The sequence below is a fragment of the Lissotriton helveticus genome, chromosome 3_1 (assembly GCF_964261635.1).
Source record: "Lissotriton helveticus chromosome 3_1, aLisHel1.1, whole genome shotgun sequence".
NCBI lineage: Eukaryota > Metazoa > Chordata > Amphibia > Caudata > Salamandridae > Lissotriton > Lissotriton helveticus.
Window position 1 is genome coordinate 1575302520 of NC_136061.1, and position 21857 is coordinate 1575324376.

General features: G+C 48.8%; 1 protein-coding gene across 1 annotated transcript in view; it reads right to left on the bottom strand.

Moving 5' to 3' along the window:
• CHEK1 (checkpoint kinase 1) overlaps window positions 1-21857 on the bottom strand; it is a 188031-nt gene that overhangs the window by 61042 nt on the left and 105132 nt on the right. Inside the window, exons 7-8 of the mRNA XM_078682330.1 lie at window positions 10755-10859; window positions 10243-10338 (exon numbers count right to left, since the gene is read on the bottom strand). Of these exons, the coding sequence (XP_078538456.1) occupies window positions 10243-10338; window positions 10755-10859 (201 nt within the window). The remainder of the gene's footprint in view (window positions 1-10242; window positions 10339-10754; window positions 10860-21857) is intronic.

Genomic DNA, 21857 nt, shown 5'->3' on the forward strand with positions numbered 1-21857 from the left:
AATCTATGGGAGAAGCCCCAGTGAGTGCGACAACACTCAAAAAACATAACTGCAATTTACCACACAAACAGCCTTGTCCTTAAACTTTCCCAAATAAAGGTGCTACAACAGCAGCAGCAGACTGCGCAGAAGGCCATGCTACATCGTCAGCAAGAATCGAAAAGTGCATAATGTTCATCTTGCAATGAGCACAGTGGAAGCCTAGCAGGTCCTCCTGATACTGATCACCATAAACATGACATTTCAGAAAGACAAACTGCGCTTTGGGTTCTAACATTAAAAAAGGCACATACATCCACATGAACACATTAAAAGGCCTTACATTTTACATGTTACTTCAGCCATCCTTTGTATTAATGTTAGAAATGTTGACGAAATATTCATGTATCCGGATCCTATCTTCGCTTACATGTACTGAATTTTAATACCTCACTAAACTGCTCATTTTCAGTTGAGAAGTAACAGGACTTACAGGCCGAATCGAGTTTACAAGTAACACTGGAAAATTGCACTTCGGATGTCAACCCTGCCCAGACATTTCTCACCACCAGAACTGTGGAGAAACATGATAGTGGTAAAAAGCCCAAAATTGAGACATGACCTTGGGAATCGGATGCTGAAACATCAACTCACAAGGTAATTTCCCATTTCTCAAGGTATTGCCAGTTCCAGGAATACAGTGTCTGTATTTCAGAGTACCTTGGAATGAGGGCTTGAGCGGAAGTCCAGTAATGTGGTTAAGTTGTGACTGATCTTCACTTTGAAGTCTACAGTTCCCCAGATGGCATCAATTAAGAGTGCCCCGGTTAATTACAAAATGTGTGGTAACTCCTATCAAAACGCACCCCACCAACCCCACACGTTTCCGAAATTAAATTTGTCAGGTCAAACTTACCAATGTATACCAGCTGAAAAATGCCAGTAAATTCAGAGGCATGCAGATTTTGGCATAGTGAACACAAAAAATCAACGCATTGTCCCATTTCTCAGACACAAGTTTGTGTCAGATTTTATCAGATTTGATAGTTATCACATCCAACACTAGAGCAAACAGTCACACAGCGTCTTTCATCTGTAGGAATCAAATATATTGGCTCAAAGGTGCCAATTTGTTATTGCAGATTACAAGTTGTTGTCTTGTTCATTCCTGCTTTGTGCATTTTGAACATTGTGTCAAAAAGGCAGACTGAGATGGTCCCGGTAGCATCAAATACAGCACATTGTGCCTTTGTCTTAATGATAGGTCAACATCCTCAAAGATTTCCTAGAACTGAATCTTACACAAGCCTGCACTATGCCGACACATTCAAAAGGCTCAAAATTAGACTGGAATATTTCCAGAGACAAGGCTGTGAAAATAAACCTAATAGTCCCTTGAAATTGGTCGGATCACCGCGTCATCCCGTTCCAAAGAGTGATCATTAAAAAGAAAAACACCACGCAACCTGTCAAACTTAAGAAGTGGGTACGAGACAATAGAGATTTAAGCAATGACCAACTATTAGCAAGGTGCGAGAATGATCTGCTCCCGCCTAATAACATGGCACGGGTTAATGAACTCACATAACACTATAATTCAACAATGACGAATATATTCAATAGGATTGCACCTTTAAAACTTACAAAATACCAGATAAAGATAAAATTCCTTAGTTTAATGGATTGCTAAACGAAGAGAGGCGAAGTCTGAGACTAGCTGAAAGGAAGTGGAGACAGCACCTTTCCTCCCCACAGCTAAAACTCCTTAGAAAGACTAGAAAAGCATACAACAAAAGTGTTCTCAGATGAAAAAATGTTTTCTTTAGGAAGGAGCTGGATAATGCTAAAAACAGACCACGTAAACTATTCAAGATGATAAAACAAGAATCTAATAAACTGTCCAAATCCTCGCAAGAAGCAATAAAATCCCAACTGAGCTGTGAGGAATTCTCAACCTTCTTTACAACCAAAGCCAACTTGTTGGAAAATGAGCTCAGGATAGCAGCAGATAACCTCACTGGCCCTTTGCCATTCCAAAATGATTAACCCATACACACCTCACAGAAAAAGCTCACAAATAATGCCCAATGGTCGACCTACAACCTATATGACCACAATGATATTGCCAAACTCTCTTGACTGTAAAACCGAACAACCACTGCAATGATCCTCTCCCCTCAAACTGCTTGACGATAGTCAATCAAATCATTGACCCCATTTAGACAACGATAACCAATGCTTTCCTGTCGCAAGGTTCCATGACAAACTTCCTAAAATCTGGTCAAGTCCTCCCCATCATCAAAAAACAGACAGAAGACCCTTCTGACCCTAATAATTTTCGGCCAGTGACCAATATTCCTCTATTAGCCAAACTGCTATAAAAATGTGCACAACAATTGAGTCAACATATTGCTATATTTGCTCTACTTGATAACGGCAAATCCGGATTCAGACCTGATCATAATACGGAAACAGTAATACTTCATATAGTGTATGATGCCCTACGGGCATTGGATCATAATGAAACATGTCTATTAGTTCGTCTTGATCTGTCTTCTGCTTTTGACACGGTAAACCATGAAAAATTGCTAGCCCGTCTAGAGAACAAGATGGGGGTATCAGTAAATGTACTAAAATGGTTTAAATCCTTCTAGTAGAACAGAATGCAAAGATTCATAGTTAACCAGGAACCATCATCACTGTCTTCTAACTCGATTGGAGTCCCACAAGGCTCAACGGGAAACAACCTTTACATCGCGGTGATTACACCACTATGCCATTACAACGTGGTTGTTACGACGACCGCGTTGTTAGCACACAATGCAATTACTACGCAAGTCATTACATCGACTTGCAGTAGATGACGCGCTAACATTAGGAATAGTATAGTTTACTATTCCAACACCTTCCCTACTGGTGCGTAGGCTGGAGTTTGAATAGTAAATTAAATATGTCTAATGTCAGGGCGCCATCTACTGCAAGTCGATGTAATGACTTGCGTAGTAATGGCATAAAGTGGTAACAACGTGGTCGTTGCAACAACCGCGTTGTAATGCCACGTGATGTAATGACTCTCATAGTATGGAGTCATATTCGGCTCAACACTAGCTACATCTCTATTTAAACTTTGTGTCCAGCCGCTAACTGAAATTCTACAGCAGGCCTACATCTCCTTTCAAATGTACGCAGATGACACCCAGGTCTATATCAAGATTTCCTCTCTGGAAGAGATTAAGCCAATGAATGATGCATTAAAGGTGACCCTACAATGGAGTGATCACAAGATGTATCTTAATAGATCTTGCAGCTTAGCAGGGAGTTAATTTACTAGTGATCTGACAGATGCTTATGACCCAATATGAATCTAATATGTAAAGAGACAGACTTTTATATCTATTGATGAGTGAACTTAGTGCCTACATTCTTATACTCTTTCGGTCCATGTGTTATAATGGGAAGTTTATCAGGTTACACACTTTCTTTATGTTTCAATGCCTTTTAAAAATTGTTGTCACAATTGTTGGTGCTATATAACTTGTGAAGCACTCTGATACCCAACTGGGTCATGTTTGCGATTTAGAGAACACAATAAATAAAAAAATAGTGAAAAGACACTCAGAATGTAAAGAATGCTGAAAGTAATAAAGAAGGGTGAGGCAGCCGCCATTCATCAAACCCCCAAAAAAATTCAGTGAAGAGGAACAGGGGTGTTCCTCATGATATCCAATAATCAATTTTTTCTTTAGAAGAGCATCATCAATGTCTCTTGATATTGACTTTCTTTAACATGTAGATAACCTTGTCAACATTTCCTAAAACATCTGCCCCCAAAAGTAACTCAAACGATGTACAAGGAAGTCTCTGCCATCTCATGGTTGCTGGATCAAAGCAGCATAGTGCCCACTTTTCAAGCCATTCTCCAATTAACCTCGGAAAGGAATTTGATTTTACTGCAAGATGTGCATAAATGTGTATGTTATTAAACAATTATCTCCTTATCTACTATATGGCTGTCCTAAGGCTTGATGAAAGTTAATAGAGATTTTATGCCATTAGCGTGAATGTCAGATTCTAAATCTGACAATACACTGCCGAGACGTACCTCACTGTTGCTACGTCATAAAGAAATCCCAGTCTGCCCTGAATGAGGTCTGCAAGAGCCTGTCAGAGCAGTACTGGAATGAAGGTAGCACATCTTCTGGAGGAGAGGGAAGGGAAGAAACAAAGATTGGTGGGGTGGGTGACAGGACGTCAGGTATTTTTTAAGGTCTTGGCTAGATCGCGCATGCGCTGTCTCGAAGAGATGCGATGTATTCTATCTGAGGGCTTACAGGCCACCCATCTACTACTACTGGTAAACTTCAGTGTCGCTCTCATTTTCTTTGATGCCATTCGTCATGGCAATTGAGCATCATACCCTCTTCTTATGTTGGGCCTCCCATAGAGCATGGACCAAGTACATGTCTCCTTACATTGCTCCCGGTTAGCAGAACTATTTTGTTCTTTGTTTTCAAGCACTCCATAGGAATACTTGTGTTTTCAGCCCATCCCCCTTGTACACATACACACATCACTAAAATGCATGTACTTCTACATACACAAATGCATTTCTTAAAAAGTTGTTAAAACATGAACAGCACTTGTTTATGTTTTTTTTTGTACGATCCGATGGTACTGGAGTGCTTGTTTCATCCTCCATCTTTTTCATTGTTTTCAAGTACTCCATATGAGTCCTTGTGTTTTCAGACCACCTTCCTTGTACGCATATACACATACCACTAAAATGCATGCATGTGTACATAAACAAATGCATTTCTTAAAAAGCTGTTAAAACACAAACAGCACTTGTTCACTTTTTCAAGATCCAATTGTATTGCAGGGGTGGGGAAATCATATCGCCCGACGCCTGAACCATGTTGATTTTTACCACGGGCAAGAAGATGTAATGTTTATTTTGTCCTACGGACAAGTAGACATTAAATCGCGTACATGATACAGGCTGTGGACACTCTGGGTCTCACAGCCAATCAGAAAGGCTGGCGGGGAGCTGCAGACGCTTTTGAAGGCCTCTGATTGGCTAGCAGCCCATGACTGGGCTCTAGCCAGTGATTGGCTGGGGGACTGAAACTTCAGTGTCAACAAGCGGCAATCTCAGGATTCGGGTGTCTTGCTTCCTCAAGATTAATGGGGTGGACGTGCAGAACCGTGCGGAAGCTGTCTCCATTTTAACAAAAGATAATAGCACAAATATCTCGCTGATGGTGGTGCGACCTGAAACGGGGTGAGGAGGCAGAGGGGCATTAATGTTACCAGGCTAATGACAAGTGAGCTTGCGGCATAAGGGGCGTAGGAATACAGTTAACTTTATTCTCGCTGCTCGCGAGGGAAGAAGCAATGCAAACATCCTGCTGAGAGCTCTGCGATTTTCAGTAAAAATAACGGCAGGCGGCATTACCGAGTGCCCAGTTCAGACTCCACAAGAGAAAGCAGAGCGTGCTAACTTGGGGTTTGGAGCGGACTGTTTTTTAAGTGGAGCTCAGCTACGCAGTGACGCATATTATACTAAATGTGGAGTTAAAGAATTGTACTGGGGCATACACATTAAAAATTCCTGCGCTCCGTATCACCACACAATAGCATTACAGCACACAAGCAATATGTTTGTTTTACCGCGTATTGCTTGTGAAAGCTGGTGGATTTTAAAAGTGGTGGCCGGAAATGTGATTTGTATTAATTTCCTTTATAAGAGTGCGACAGAAGCTGCTATCAGTTACCTGCAAAGTACATAATCTAAGTCGTCTACTTTTTGCCCGTATGAGAACTGAGGTGGTGAACAGTGAGCTGCTGTGTGCTGTTGCATAATATATATAAAGACGAAGAGATGTTGAAATTCCAGTGTCCAGAATCAGTTACCTATCACAAACACTCATTCATTGGTGGGCGCTTTACATTACACCTGATGTGACACGAGTTAAAAGTATTAGTCTCGCCTTATTTTTCTCTGAAGCGCCCATGTTTCATGCTCTCTTTCCTGCTATTTTTGGAACATGTGCCTGTGTAACAACATTATTAAATAACTGCTTAGATCGTGAGTTCTTCGTGCAGGCACGTGCTGCAAGCGCCTCGGCCCTGTCTCTTACTCCCCAAAGCCCCTCCTAAGAGGTTTCTCGCACCTCATTACTTGCAGTTCAACTGTATGGGTCAAACCATATCAGTTCAATCCGAGGACGCCTGGCACCCTCTCCCTTTGGTACATTACATGTTGCGCGTTCGGGGGCACACATTGTCAGCTTTCTTCCAGGAGACCACAAAGAAAAGCATTTCCCACTAGTGATCTAACGTCAGTTGTAACTATTGTGTGTATTTAAAAGCTACGACAGAACTGGTGGAATTTATAGAATTGAAAATTGGCCAATTACCCCTAACACCCACCTGGCACAGAATGTCCTGCATGTTGGCTGCACAGGAGCCATGCAGCATTTGCAAGAGACACCCCAGCACTCTGTAATAGCGTGTCCAGGAGCTCTCTGTCCCTAATCGCCTCACAGCAGCCGAACTCCGGTACTTTATCATAGTTAATGTACTCCTTTCAGTCTTGTAACCTGCACACCTTAGTTATATTCTGCTCTAAAACGACCCTCTCTCTTGCTCCCTGCTGCTCAGACTGTGTGTATCATATACTAACTGAAAAATATCAACACGAACTGCACATGAGTGCACAACCCAGTAATACCCGACTAACTACTAGTCCTCGCAACCTCTTCACAGACTCCACGCCCACAATTCGTTTTTTGCTAAAGTACCTCAAGTTAGCGTGTTTCTGCTGTTATAAAAATGTTCTCTGTAATATTTCCTGTTGCTCCAGGGAGTTAAGTTAGACTATATCAACTACTAACCATGCAATAAAGATACCAACAAATCCACACTAATACACGCTCACTAGTGTCTCTCTGTGTCTGCGTCTCACACTCGGTCTGCGTCTCATACTCGGTCTGCGTCTCATACTCGGTCTGCGTCTCACACTCGGTCTGCGTCTCACACTCGGTCTGCGTCTCACACTCGGTCTGCGTCTCACACTCGGTCTGCGTCTCACACTCTGTCTCTCATCAAACCTTCAAACTAGCATACTGGATTTGGAGCCTGAGACGGGCACATTGCAAACAGATCACTGAAGAAAAACTCAGCCTGCTGATCTAACCCAGTGGGATCGGAGCAGGGGTGCTGCAGGTGTCTCTTTACCTTGTATGTGGTAGCAGGTCCAAAAGCCCACCAAACTACCATACTCGTATCTATCTATGGCACATAGGTTACAAACATATCACTGCAGACTTTCGACCTCCTTAACTGTCCTATCGGTAATGGAGGCTCTAATCAAAAAGTGTCACAGTTTGCCTGTGATGTGATCATATTTTCTCAAGCTCTATTTAGGCAAAGAGCACTCAATGCTTGGTTACGTTAGAGGTACATGAAGAATGTTTAGCCTGTTCTACCCCCTATTGCCGCCCCTGAGCCTCCTGCCCAGCCCAAAATCCCTCTCGATGCCTGCACTTGCCCCTCCACATTATTTTTTATTCTGACTACAGAAATGATTTTTGGGGGTTTCAGGGTCATAACCCCCACATTGTCACTGGTTCAGTGTCACTACTAGGTGGCATAAAAGCTTCCAAGACAGGCCCCCGCAGATACAGAGCTGTTTCATTGCATGTGAGCAGAACCCACCCCTTCCACCTCCGGTGACCAGAACCTTTTTCAGCAGAGATACAGTGGGCAGGCATCTCACAGCCTCCACCTCTACCCCAGGTAGTCAAGGGCTGACCCAGCTCTTTGATGTTGTCTCTGGTGGAGTTCAGTGGCCTGCAAGACAGCTGCCTGTGGCTAGCATCAGAAGACTGCAGTGAAACTTGCACAACCACCCGTGCATAGGGATGCATGTGCAGTCTGCACATGTGGGTGCCTGTGTCTAGGATGGTCTGTCATTGATTCCTGCTTGCTGTGCTAAATGTTCATGGTTTGGTCAGTGCATGAACTAATAGAGATTTCATAATGTCTGATACTGCATTTACCACCGATCAACATAACTTTCATTTCAATTAAAGCTGTCCATTATTATACATGTAGTTAACTGAAGTTGAAAGGCCACAAAAAGTTAGAAAATATTGTTTTTTTAGCCACTGCTTTCACCCTGCCCCCAGACTCGCTGACCCTGCCTCCACCATTTCGTTCAGCATCACAGTTCCCATACGTTTTTTAATGCACTTCAACCACTGAGCAGACTGCACCTTCTCCAGCCTTGTACACTGTGCCTGCTACCACTGCAGCACTCGCACTGCCCTCTGAATACAGTATTCAGGACTTGCTGACTAGTCTCCGTCTCAATGATGATCAGCTCTCCACTTTTAAGATTTACTGTCTTTTCAACTTAACACTCATTCCCTTCGCTGTGAGACTAACACTTGCTTTTCAGCTGCGTGACTGCTATCAGAAGGAGACAAACTTGAACATCCGTTGCTGATCTGCTCCTCTTCATGTTAGGGAAGCTTACTCTGCTGCAGCCATTACTAATTGCAAGAGAGAACCCTGTACAGCTACTGCCAGTGCTGCATATGCTCTTTGTGTGGGAGAAGAATGTGGAGATCTAGCAGTGAGTGCCTAAAAATATAATCACATCACACCTGCCTCTTGTGTATTTGTACTTGTGGATACTGCCTCAATCAACCATAGTGTATCTGCTACGTGATTTTGCTGCCCCATGAACCGTTCATAGCCTCTGACAAGAAGTGCAGTTATTCCCATCCACACGTTTATCAGCGCATCACATCTGAGGATTTTTTAAGCTGGACAGCTATGAGTTGGCCCTATGATAGAGAACACCCTTCTGTCCTACAGGTTCATATTTCGACACAGTCTGGACTGTGCCAAAACACTTCAAGAAATGCAGTCTGCCCTCTGCCTTTAGGTACTATTTCTCTACATATGAAAATGTGTTACATGCAAAATATCTGATAATTGGGTGCAGTGCACTCTGACACATCTGCACACATGCTGTACAGCCAGCGAGAACAACAGTTGCATTTAAGAGTGCATGACCATGCACTGCATAATTGGACTTGCACTTGAAATATATATTGCACAGTATGTTGCACTGATTGCAGTGCAGGGTCTCTACGTGCAGACCTAACATAGTGATAACGGAGTAGGTGGGGCAAGCAGTTAACTTCCCAGGACAAGTAGATTTGTGTAACATTTTGTCCCCTGGCCAAGTAGATTTTTGCAATATTTCCACACCCCTGTATTGGAGCACTTGTTCTGTCCTTTATCTTGCCATACTGCTAACACCAGCCAAGGCTATTGGAGTGATTTAAGTGCTCACCAATTACATTATACAATGACACATTCATTGTCGTAGGCAGGGAGAAACTTAAGTGATTTGCCCAGAATCACAAACTATTCAGCCTATCCCGAGATTCCAACCTGGTTCCCCAGTTTCCGTTGGTAGCTCTGGCTGTTACGCCACATCCTCGCTTCACTTCAAAGCTTAACTGTTTCTCATTATCACTTCCACATTTGCTCAGCAAGGCCCCAGCTACACCGAACAAGCATTGGCAAAGGCAAAAGAACTTGGCAATGCCCGACTAATTGGTCTTGTCATGGCTGAAAGTCACTGAAAAAAGTGCTATGATGCGGCCTGCGCAGGCCAAATCACTGCTTTTTTGTGTTACAAAGAGCAGGACAATAAACTCCACATTTGGGGTAAAGAGACTTGTTGTCGGCTCAACATCCTGTGATTCTGGGCTTTCGGTGACTTTCAGCCTAGGTGAACAGCAGAGGTGCTGCTAGACAACATGGCTAATAGGCCATTAGCTCATGCACTGCAGAGACCTATACATTTGGGACAGAGAGGAGAGGCTGTTACGTATGGCTCACCCATTAATCTTATGCCCCGCGTAGAAGTTGAAAGCAGGGGCAGATGATCTGGGCGATCATATGTAACAAAATTATAGATGGGTAAAAAGCATACAGCAGGGACGATTTTCACCTCGGGGTTCTGCGTGGCATCACAGACAATAGGAGCTTCGCTCTAGTCTCATGTCACTCAGAACCCATCGGGAGAAAAACATAACCATAATTCATTCTTACTCAGCTATAATTTTATACGTTGTTTCTGGATCACTGCACTGGCCATTTCCTTGTCCATGAAATACATTCACTACAAATGAGATTAACTGGCACCAATGCCAAACAATCATCCTATGAACAGAATACCTTTCTTTGCAGTCTTCATGTACCATCGATCTTTCTTTATGTCTGGAATGGTAGTTCTAGTACTTGGACTTTCCGTTAATATTTTAGTCAAAAAAGCTGGAACAAAGGAAGACCAGTTACAAAATCAACATTTTACACAGCCACCTTGAAATGCAGATTAAAATGCCCCACATTAACTTTCACACTTCCATGTGCAATGAGCATATCTCATTCACAGACCTCTTGACTCACCGATCAATCACCAAGTACAGTTACAAACAACTAATGGAATTGGACACATTTACACAACATAGGGAAATTCCCCAAATTTCCTAGTGCCAGTTAGTTCTATGTGTAACTGATAATTTCCTATCAGCTATCCCTACTGCACATGTATCTATAGTTATTATTTAAGTCTTGCCTTGGTTTAAAATCTTTAAGTGGTCTAGTAACTCAAACATAGACAAATATCTAAAGAGATATGGAAGTATATAATCAAGATATGTAAATATATAATCAATCAGGAAAGATACCTAATGGCGCAGCATCAATCTTCTTCCAAGGTGACAAGTAATGTTTTTTTTCCTTCCAGTCACAGTACTCTTGGCAGCTCTCGTTAGGTTGGTCCCACGGTAGTTCTGCAATAGAAGAAGGCATCAACCTCTCCCTGAATGCTTCATAATAAAACAAAGAACAGCAGAAGAAAGCAAGACATTACAGAAAGGGTACAGTATGAAAGTAACTCCCCACACAAACATGACTGCCATGACTAAGCTGCATGTAAAATGGAAGTAAGAACATCTTATGCGTAATTGTAACTTCTGCATTCTTTATCCTTAATGCCCTCTCTTGTTTAATTTACCTTGGAGGTCTTTTCTTTTTTAAGGGAATGTACAGTACACTCGCAACATCAGAAAAAGGGTTAGCTAGGGTGCAAGGCATCAGCAGACTTTAGTAAAGGGGATTGGAGCATACTTCCATGGAGGTAAAGTAGATAAACAGCCAAAGTTAAACTATCACAAGTGTATTGTTTTAAAGAATTTGTCCTAAGAGCCCGTTCCTTTAAAAGTCACCACTGAACATTATTGTGAAGACGGCAAGAAATTGAACCTTGGATAAAACAGATGTATTAAGAATAACATTCACCAACTGCACTGACGGAATATCTCCCCGGTTGCGAGAACTTGGTGGCAGATTTTCAAACCTGCAACTTCAGGGATTCCAGTCTGTGGATGCTGGACCCAGATGTTTTTCGGAGGTTGAACGAACTTTGGGGTCCTTTTTCGATAAGACCTCTTTGCCTCGAGGCTCGACCACCAACTCCTACAGTTTTACAGCTGGAGACTGGATCTGTTGGGTACACCTTTCCCCCCTTTGCAATGATCACAAGAGTGACGGCTCAGATCAGGAGGCAGCGAGCAGAGGTGGTTCTAGTCACCCCCTTTTGGAGATCTCAAGTTTGGTTTCCGGTTCTTCTGGAACTTTCTCTGAGTTCTCCAATCCTACTCCCCACTTTCCGAATCTTCTTCTGGATCCAGACAGAGTTCCCCACCCACTGGTTATGGGGAACTCATTGTGGCTCATGGTGTGGAGGATTACATGTGACGATGGGAGGACCCGGGCCTTTGGCAAAAGCTAAAGAGTTCATGTCTAAGGCTTGGGCAGACAGTTCAGTCAAACGATACAGGTCCGCTTGGGGCAGGTTGTCCCGCTAGTGTGTGCGATTGAGTTTCAATTCCTCGGATGCAGATGTGGTTCACATCCTGAATTTTCTGGCCCATCTAGCCTCTAGTGGTTTGGCTTACGGGTCTATAAACACATTTCGTTCAGCCATTTCGGCAGGCCACCTGCCGCTTAATAATGCTGCAGTCGGAGAACACCCCCTCGTGTGCAAACCTCTCCGGGGCATTAAACTATCCCTGCCTCCGGAACCTCGTCACTCAGCCTTATGGGATGTGAACCAGGACCTTAGCGTGTTCTTATCTTAGCAGCCTAACTGTTTTTTGTCACAGAAAGAGCTGTCGGCTAAGCTGGCTGTGCTGCTCTGCCTTATTTCCTGCCGATGTGTATCTGATGTGAGAGCTCTGGATGTCACATCCAGGATTTTCACTCCGAATTGAGTGACTAACTCTGCATAGAAGGACTAAAGTGCCACACTAGAGTAATCTCATATCCGGAATTCCCAGATTCACCTAAGTTGTGTGTGGTCCGCTGCCTGATGGCGTATGAAAAAATGACAGAGGAGTTCCGGCCGCCAGGAGAACGTCAACTCCTTATTACATTATGCAAACCATTTAAGGCGGTGTCCTCTCCCACCATAGCCAGATGGGTTAGGTGGGTTATGCAAGAGGCAGGTATGAGTCTTAACGACTTGGGCGCTCACTCAGCGCGAGGAGCAATGGCCTTGAAAGCATTTGGCTTCGGTGCCCGTTTAGAGGAAATCCTCAACATGGCGGATAGGTCTTCGGACTCTACCTTTAAAAGGTTTTATTTCAAGCCAATGCTGGACATGACTCACCTCGTGGTGAGCATGCTTTAAACTAGCATAATCCTCGCCTCCAGTCCTGACATAGAATGAAAAGAATTCGTAGCTATCGTAACGCACAAGTTACTACTTGTGTAACGATATATCTGTAAGAGACATTAGTTAGTATTAGATTCCTTACCTTAGAATATCCCCAGGCGTCAGACGGGATCCGGAAACTTTTGGGTAGCAGTACCCTTGCGCGTCGGTAGGCGTCGTCTGCGGCTCCGCGTCCGTCGTCGGCGTCGTGGGCGCCGTGATGACGTCGTCGGAGTACTTAGACGCCGCCTCGGCGTGCTGACGTCAGTTCTTAGACACAGCTTTTCTGCGCCAGAAACGCAGAGCCATGTTAAAAACCAACACTGGTGCCATTGAAACTAGGGCCCTGAAAGGGGGTAACCCTAACCCCAAATATCGGTTCGCAGAACGGGGAGGATGGGTGGGTCGGTAAGGAATCTAATACTAACTAATGTCTCTTACAGATATATCGTTACACAAGTAGTAACTTGAGCATCTGAAAGAGACACGTTAGTATTAGATTCCTTACCTTAGAATAGATACCCCAGCAATACCAACCCCGGTGGTGGGTCTGCGAACCAATAATCACACCAGAAAGTCCTGGAGGACAGAACGGCCAAAGAAGCCATCCCTCCGGACTTGGCTGTCGAGGCAGTAGTGTCTTGCAAACGTGTGCAGCGAGGCCCACGTAGCTGCTTGACAGATGTCTTGTAAGGGCACTCCCCGGCCCAGGGCAGTTGTAGTCGCCGTGGCTCGGTTGGAGTGAGCCCGTAAGCCAACAGGGGGCTCCTTTCTAGCCAAGGAGTAGCATGCCTGGATACACAAGATGATCCACCGGGAGATGGTCCTCTTGTGCACCGCTTTCCCCTTCTTACAAAGAGTTGGTCATCCACCCGGAACTGGCGTGTGCGATCCAAGTAAAATGAGAGCGCACGTTTTGGGTCCAGACGGTGGAGCCGTTCTTCCTCTTTAGAGTGATGCAGTGGCGGGAAGAAGGTTGGCAAGGTGATAGACTGCCCGATGTGGAAGGCCGTGACAACCTTGGGCAGGAAAGATGGCTTAGTACGCAACACCACTTTGTCCGGATGGACAGAAAGGAAAGGTGAAGTACAAGAAAGAGCCTGGAGCTCACTCACTCTCCTGGCAGAGGTGATGGCAACCAGGAATGCTGTCTTCAGAGTAAGAAGGCGGAGAGGACAGTTGTGAAGTGGCTCAAAAGGAGCGCACATCAGAAAAGTAAGAACCAGGTTCAAGTCCCACTGAGGCATCACAAACGGAACAGGAGGGAATGTGTGTGTGATGCCTTTTAGAAATCTATTCACAATAGGGGACTTGAACAAAGAAGGTTGATCAGGCAGCCTCAGAAAGGCTGAAAGGGCAGAAAGATAGCCCTTGATAGTGCCCAGAGCAAGAAGGAAGAGAAGAACCTCATAAAGAGGGGCAGCAAGAGGATCCACAGCCTTTGCTGTGCACCGTGCCACAAATCTGTTCCACCTGCAGGCGTATACCGACTTTGTGGAGGGACGCCTGGCTGCCAGAATGACGTTACAGACTTCAGGAGGCAAGTCAAATGGCCTCAACTGTCGCCGCTCAATCTCCAAGCATGGAGGTGGAGACTGGACAGGCTCGGGTGGAGGACCGTCCCCTGCTGCTGCGACAGAAGGTCCTCCTGAAGAGGCAGACGAACCGGGGGATCGACTGACATACGGAGTAGCTCTGGATACCAGTACCTTCGAGCCCAGTCCGGAGCCACAAGGATGACTTGGGCCCGGTCGCGCTTGATCTTCTTCAGCACTCTGGACAGAAGTGGTATAGGCGGAAAGGCGTACAGTAGACCGCAGCTCCACTCGCGACGAAAAGCGCCGCAGAGCGAGTGCCGCCTTGGAAATTCCAACGCGCAGAACGGATGACATTGCGCGTTCTCTTCGGTGGCGAACAGATTTAACCAAGGCTCTTCCCATTGCTGAAAGAGGCCTTGCGCCACGTCCGAGTTCAGACGCCATTCATGATCCATCATGCACCGACGGCTGAGCTCGTCCGCCCTGGCGTTCAGAGAACCTGCCAGGTGTTGAGCCACCAGGGTCACGCCCTGGCGTTCCAGCCATTGCCAGAGGCGCAGAGCCTCCTGGCAAAGGGTCCACGACCCCACCCCGCCCTGTTTGTTGCAGTACCACATGGCGGTGGTGTTGTCCGTGAACACCTGCACTACACTCCCCCGGACAGAGGGGAGGAATGCTTTCAGTGCTAGACAAATCGCCCGTAGCTCCAACAGGTTGATGTGGAGCCGGGCCTCCGCCGGAGACCAGAGGCCTCTGATCTCCGCCTCTCCCATGTGGCCTCCCCAGCCCTGGAGGGACCCATCCGTCACAACTACGTGCTCCGGTTGGGAAAGGGAGAGGGGTCTGTCGCTGACCCAATCGCGGTCCGTGAGCCACCACTGCAGCTGTCGCACAGTGCCCTCCGAGATCAGGACGTGGTCGGATAGGTTGCCCTGATGCTGGGCCCACTGAAACTTCAGGTCCCACTGCAGAGCCCGCATCCGCCACCTGGCGTGATGCACCAGCAGGATGCAGGAGGCAATCAGCCCCAGATGCTGCAGCGTCAACCTGACCGAGACCCGGGATAACGGCTGAAAGATGGGAATCAGAGCCTGAATATCCCGGACCCGCTGTTCGAGTGGATAAACCCGAAACCACACCGAGTCGAGAACCGCTCCGACGAAAAAGAGCTTCTGAGAGGGGCACAGGTGTGACTTCGGCACATTGATGGAGAACCCCAGCCGGTGCAGGAGATCTGCCGTAGTCTGGAGGTGGCTGACGACTGTCTGGGGCGAGCCCGCCTTCAACAACCAGTCGTCGAGGTAGGGGAAGACTGAAACCCCTAACCTGTGCAGATGAGCTGCGACCACCGCCATCACCTTCGTGAACACCCGTGGGGCGCTGGTAAGGCCGAAGGGGAGCACGGTATACTGAAAGTGCTCGTGGCCAACCGTGAACCGCAGGTAGCGCCGGTGGGCCGGCAGGACGGGGATGTGGAAATAAGCATCCTGCAAGTCCAACGCTACCATCCAGTCTCCAGGGTAGCTAGGACCTGAGCCAGTGTCAGCATCTTGAACTTCTCCTTCCGGAGGAAGCCGTTGACGTTCCGTAGGTCCAAGATAGGGCGTAGGCCCCCTTTGCCCTTCTTGGGTACCTGAAAGTAGTGGGAGTAGCAACAACACCCTACGTCTGGCACAGGAATGCGCTCGATGGCCCCCTTGGCCAAGAGGGCCGTAACTTCCTCCTGCAGAAGTCGCAAATGATCCCCCGATACACGGTGGTTCTGCGGTGGCATGGCTGGAGGAGTCGCCTCGAAGGGGAGGGAGTAGCCCCTTCGGACGATCTGCAGCACCCACCTGTCCGAAGTGACGGTGCACCAGTGGAGGTGGTGATGGCGAACCCTGCCCCCCACTGGCGTCACATGGGCCTGAAAGCACAGACTAGGAGGGTTTTGAGGCGGATGCTGCGGGGGAAGGTGTGGACGCCACGGCCGCCACCGCGTTGGGTATTACCCTGCGGAGCGTGGCTGGCAGCACGTGTGGGTACACCCCTTCCGTGGCCACGATAGGAATGAAAGGCAGCCGATTGCTGGCGCGGGGCCGAGAGGCCCAAGGACTTGGCCGTAGCCCTGGAGTCCTTAAAGCGCTCGAGCGCATGGTCTGCCTTGTCGCCAAAGAGGCTACGGCCATCAAACGGCATGTCCATCAAGGTGTTCTGGACATCGGCCGAAAAGTTGGCGGACCTCAACCAGGCGTGACGTCTGACCGCCACCGTCGTAGCCTTCTCTCTACCCAGTGAGTCGGTGGTATCCAGCCCACACCGTATAGAATATTTTGCTGCATCCCGGCCCTCCACAAGGGCTTGGCCGAGTTTGGCCCGTACCTCCAACGGGCACTCTGGCAGCACTTCCGCAACCGTATCCCACAGAGAGTGGGTGTAGCGGCCCAAGAGGCATGCGGTGTTGGAAGACCGCAGTCCCAAACTAAGGGACGAGAAGATCTATTTGCCGTACTGCTCGTACCTCTTGGATTCCCTGTCCGGCGGTGCCGACGGGAATGCGGTCTGGGAATTGGAGGCCTGGATGACCAGGCTCTCGGGGGTAGGGTGGGTGGACAGGAAACATGGGTCACCCGGTGCTGGGCGGTGGCATCTGGCCACGTTCCTATCTACGGGCGAACCCGTAGCGGGCTTGGACCAAGTGCCCAGAAGAACGTCGGTCAAGGCCTCATTAAAGGGCAGCAGAGGCTCGGCCGAGCTTGACTGCGGTTTAAGGACCTCAGTGAGGAGATTAGTCCTCACGGCCACGACGGGGAGCTCAAGGCCCAAGGCCTTGGCAGCCCTCATCAACACCACACTGTAGGTTGCCCCCTCCTCCGAAGCCACGGTAGGAGGGGAGACAAAACTAGTGTCTGGAGAGGTGTCCAGGCCACTGGCCTACCCAAGGTCTCCTGCCCAGTCCTCATGTGACTGACACTCTCGGGTCAGAGGGTCCTCAGACCCCTCCCAATCCCCTGCATCACCCATCTCCTGAAACTCAGGGTTCTCAACCAATGGGTCCTGCTCATAGAAGTGAAACTCCCCAAACGACGTCTGGAGCGGCGCCCATCGGGGCCGTCCCGACGGCGGAACAGGAATGAAGGGGTCATCAGGGACGGCGCCGCCCGAGGATGGCGCGACGCCGGGGAGGTCGTAGGGTCCACCGGCGACGTTCCAGATCCCGAAGAAGGTCTAGCGGCGTCCCGCGGCGCCGGGCCTGAAGGCGCCGCCGGGGCCGCTGTACCCGAAGGCACCGACGGCGTCGGGATAGCGGGAACCTGCGAAGGCGTCGGGCCGAAGCCCCCGACCCGCTAGAGGCCCCAGACGGGTCCGCTGGGCCCGAAGGCGCCGCGGAGCCGGTCGGAGGAGAGAGTTTCCTCATGGCCATGAGGAAGCGCTCGATCTCCACCGGCATCGCGTTGAGCCCAGGGACCGGAGGGTGTGGGGCTGAACGCGGCGCCCGCGACTCCGACGGAGCCGCGTGGGCGGTGTCACCCGAACCCCCGGCCGCATCGCGCGAGCGTCGGGGGGAGTCCGCAGAGCGATGACGCCTCTTGGACTTCTTGTGCTTCTTACCTGACGACGACTTCGACCCGGAGGAGTGCGGCCTACCCTCGGAGCTGTGGTGGCTCCGAGCCCGCGACCTGTCCCTCGACCTCCCGTGGGACCGAGACCTATCGCGGCGCGGGAACGACTGCCGGAGTTCGAGTCGCCTGCGGGACCGCTCCCGCCTGGCTTTCGAAGAGAGGGCACGGCAGTCGGAGCAGGCCTTGTCGTCGTGGTCGACGCCCAGACAAGATAAACAGACGCGGTGAGGATCCGTGACCGACATCAGGCGGTCGCAATCATCACAGGGCTTGAACCCGGGCATCCCTACGGCACCGTTCGGAGTTGAGAGACTTCGAGAACAATCAAAAAGTGATCAAAAAAGTTAGTCAAAAATTGACTAGGGTTACTGCTTTTTCCAGATCTGCGCTTGCTGGTGCGGAAAAAAGAAGAACTGACGTCAGCACGTGGAGGCGGCGTCTAAGTACTCCGACGACGTCATCACGGCGCCCACGACGCCGACGACGGACGCGGAGCCGCAGACGACGCCTACCGACGCGCAAGGGTACTGCTACGCAAAAGTTTCCGGATCCAGTCTGATGCCTGGGGATATTCTAAGGTAAGGAATCTAATACTAACGTGTCTCTTTCAGATAGAAAGTTTCAATTCTATTAAAGTAAAGTAAAGTAAAGTCCACATTTGTAAAGCGCACAATCACCCGTAAGGGTCTCTAGGCGCTGGGGGGCCGTCGGGAAGATTAAGCGAGCTATTGCCCAGAGTCACATGGTGCTGGGCTGACCTGCCGCCGGAGCCGGGGATCGAACCGTGGTCCCCAGATTCCAGCGTCAGTCGCCCTGGCCGCGGCGCCACACCTCTTCATTAAGGACTCCGAGGGGAGGATTATCCCGCCCTAGGGTTTTGGATGAAGATTTCCCACCCCGTATTGGAGTAAGTACCTGAGTTTGATTCTAGACAGTCGAGAGTACTGATTTTGTTGTCATTTTGTGGAAATCTGCCTCACTGCTTTTGGTTTACCGGCTTGACGAATACCTCTTCGTTGAGTGACGATGTACCATTGTCCTCGTAGGTCCGGATGCGAATGAACAGGATGCATGAATGTAATCTAACAGCTGACTTCACGCGACGAAAGAGGATGAAGGGCCAGTGAGGACAGACTATGTTGGAGCTGGAGTGTCCCCGATTGGAGGACCCAGGACCGTTTCTAATTGGACACTTTTCTTTTACTACAAATTTACCAAGGGTTCATGGGAAATGTAGTCTTGTTGTTTAAAATTGGCTGCTATTAATAAAAGTGAAGAGAGAAGGCATAATCCTCGCCTCCGAGTCCTTAATAGAATTGAAACTTTGTTACGATAGCTAGGAAATGTTAAATTCCTCCTTCTTCAAGAAGAAGTTGAGAAGGTGCAGCTCAAGGATAGGACAGAGTTTGCCGTCCTTCTTGGGCACCAGAATGTAGCGGGAACAGCTATCATAACTTAGTTCTGATGACGGTACCCTCTCGCAATGGCTTCCTTGGCCAAAAGAGCCTGCACTTCCTGTCAGGGCAAGGAGAGACAGTCTTCTGTCAGCCGGTCGTAAGTGGGTGGGATGGGCAGAGGTGCTGTCACAAAGTGGAGGAAACCCCTTTAGACGATCTGTAGTACCCATCGGTCTGATGTTACTGGCCGGCAGTGGGGGCTCATGATGGACTGAGGGCGGACTAAAGAGGCTTGGAGGCAGCAGCTGCCAGGGGTATGGTGGACTGACCGGACTGCCTGTCCCATGTGGTCACTGGGACCACGCTGCTGGGCACGAAATGGCAGGGAAGCCTGATGGCCGTGGTGGCTGGAAGTGTATGGGCGTGGCTGAAAGTGTATGGGCGTGGCTGGAAACCCCTTCCGTAGCACGGAACGTGGAATGAGGTGGACGACGAGTCATAGACAACCCCAAGAACCTGGCAGTAGCTCTGCTGTCCTTGAAGCATGCGAGCACTGAATCCACCTTGTCACCAAATAGGTGATGGCCATCAATGGGCATGTCCAGGAGTCAGGAGGGAAGCCTAGATACCCCCTGAACAAACAGATGTTCTCAGCTAGGTGTGGTGCTGCCGCAAGGCCACTGCCAGTGAAATTGCTCTGCCTAGTGCGTCGGTCGTGTCAAGATAACATTTGATGGAGAACTTTGCTTCATCTCTCACGTTTGCAACGGCCTCAACAAGTTTGGCCCAGGCTTCCTCTGGGACCATAGGCAGCACTTGCATAACCAAATACCAAAGAGTATAGGAATAACCGCTGTGCCAAGCTGGTGGAAGAGAACATTCTCTTACCAAAGGTGTCCAGCCTCTTGGATTCCCTATCTGGTGAAGTAATAGGGAATGCACATGGGTAAATGTGGGATGAGAAGGCTTGAATAACCAACCTCTCCGGGGTGAGGTGCTGAGTAAGGAAACTGGGATTCCCAGGAGCGGGGTGATGGTGGTGGGCAATTGTCCTATTCACAGGAGCCCCTGTGCAGGGCTTGGAGCAGGCCTTCAAGTAGGATGGCAGTAAGGGCTTTATTAAATGTGAGTAAAGGTTCTGAGGGGGAAACTCCAGACTGAAGAACCTCAGTCAAAACATTAGTTTGGACGGCCACTGAGGACTGGTTAAGGACCAGGACCTCAGCCGCCCATAGCAAAAGAGGCTCTCGCTTCTGTAGCCACAGTAGGAGGTGACATCAGGCCAGAGTAAGGTGAGGTGTCTAATTCACTGGCCTCCCCCAGTTCCCCATACCAGTTTTTCTCCTCAAATGGTTCTTCTCCGTACGGGTCCATTGAGCCCTACCAAAAGTGTCCCTCACCAGGCCTATCCTTTAAAAAAGGTACTGGTACTGGCTCTGCTTCAATGAGGATGTTCTCAGTCGGCGAAGGATGCAGCTTCAGGAAGCACCCATCCGGCTCCATGTCTGAGTCAGGTATGGGGATATCGCTGCCTAGGGGTGTTGGCAGTGCCAGTGGCAATGGAGTGGGAACCAAGGAAGGTCCTCGTCCAGACAACGATTCTGCTTTGGATCCACCGAGGGATCCTTGGGGCCCAAGTAGTGACGAGGACAAACCCTCCTGTGCCCTTGGAACCCAAAGGCACCCCAGTGGGGCCGGGCCGCCCAAAAGTGAGGCGCAAGGCCTCAAAAAACTCCTTTATCTCGGCAGGGGTGGCTCTGGGAAAATTGAGGATGCGTGGAGCAGACTTAGGTTCAGACTGCACCGACCTGCGAGGCCTGGAGTGCCAAAGCCCCCTTCGACGGACGAGGGCAAGTCGAAGCGTTTGCATTTTTTCAACTTCTTATACTTCTGGATCTTCCCCAACTTCCCTGAAGACTGTGTGCGACAAATGTCAAGAAGGGCTTAGCGAACAGTCCCAGGTCCTCCCACAAGAATGGGACCTCGAGCATTACGGAGTCCAATGACGTCGGGCGCCAAGGACTTGCGGGAGGGCTTGATCAGCGCCTTCGGGTGCATGGCGGGGAAGTCCTCACGAACCTTGTTGTTGTGCCCTGGCTCCTGGCACCGCAAACAAACCAAGTGGGGGTCTGTCACTCGCATTTGCCGATGACAAACTCCACATGGTATGAAAACAGCCAGTTTCTTTGGGTGATACCCTCACACCAGGAGATGAAATCTAAACAACCTCGACAAAAAGTAAAAAGAATCCAGTCAAAATGTGACTGAGGGTAGCTCAATCAAGATCAGCACTATCTGGCGCAGAAAGTAAAGACATCAGCAAACCAAGGTGGTGACTATACAGGTACCACGCATGTCACTTCCAGTGCGGATGCCGACACAGAAACAAACTACGCCACTGTAACCAGGGGAACCCGTTGCCCCAACGGTTAAAGACCCCCAGAACCCTGATCGGGGACTCATCCCATGACACACCCCTCTTGTCTCTACAGCAGCCCGATCAGCAGCAGGAATGGTGGCAGACTGATGTGCCGTG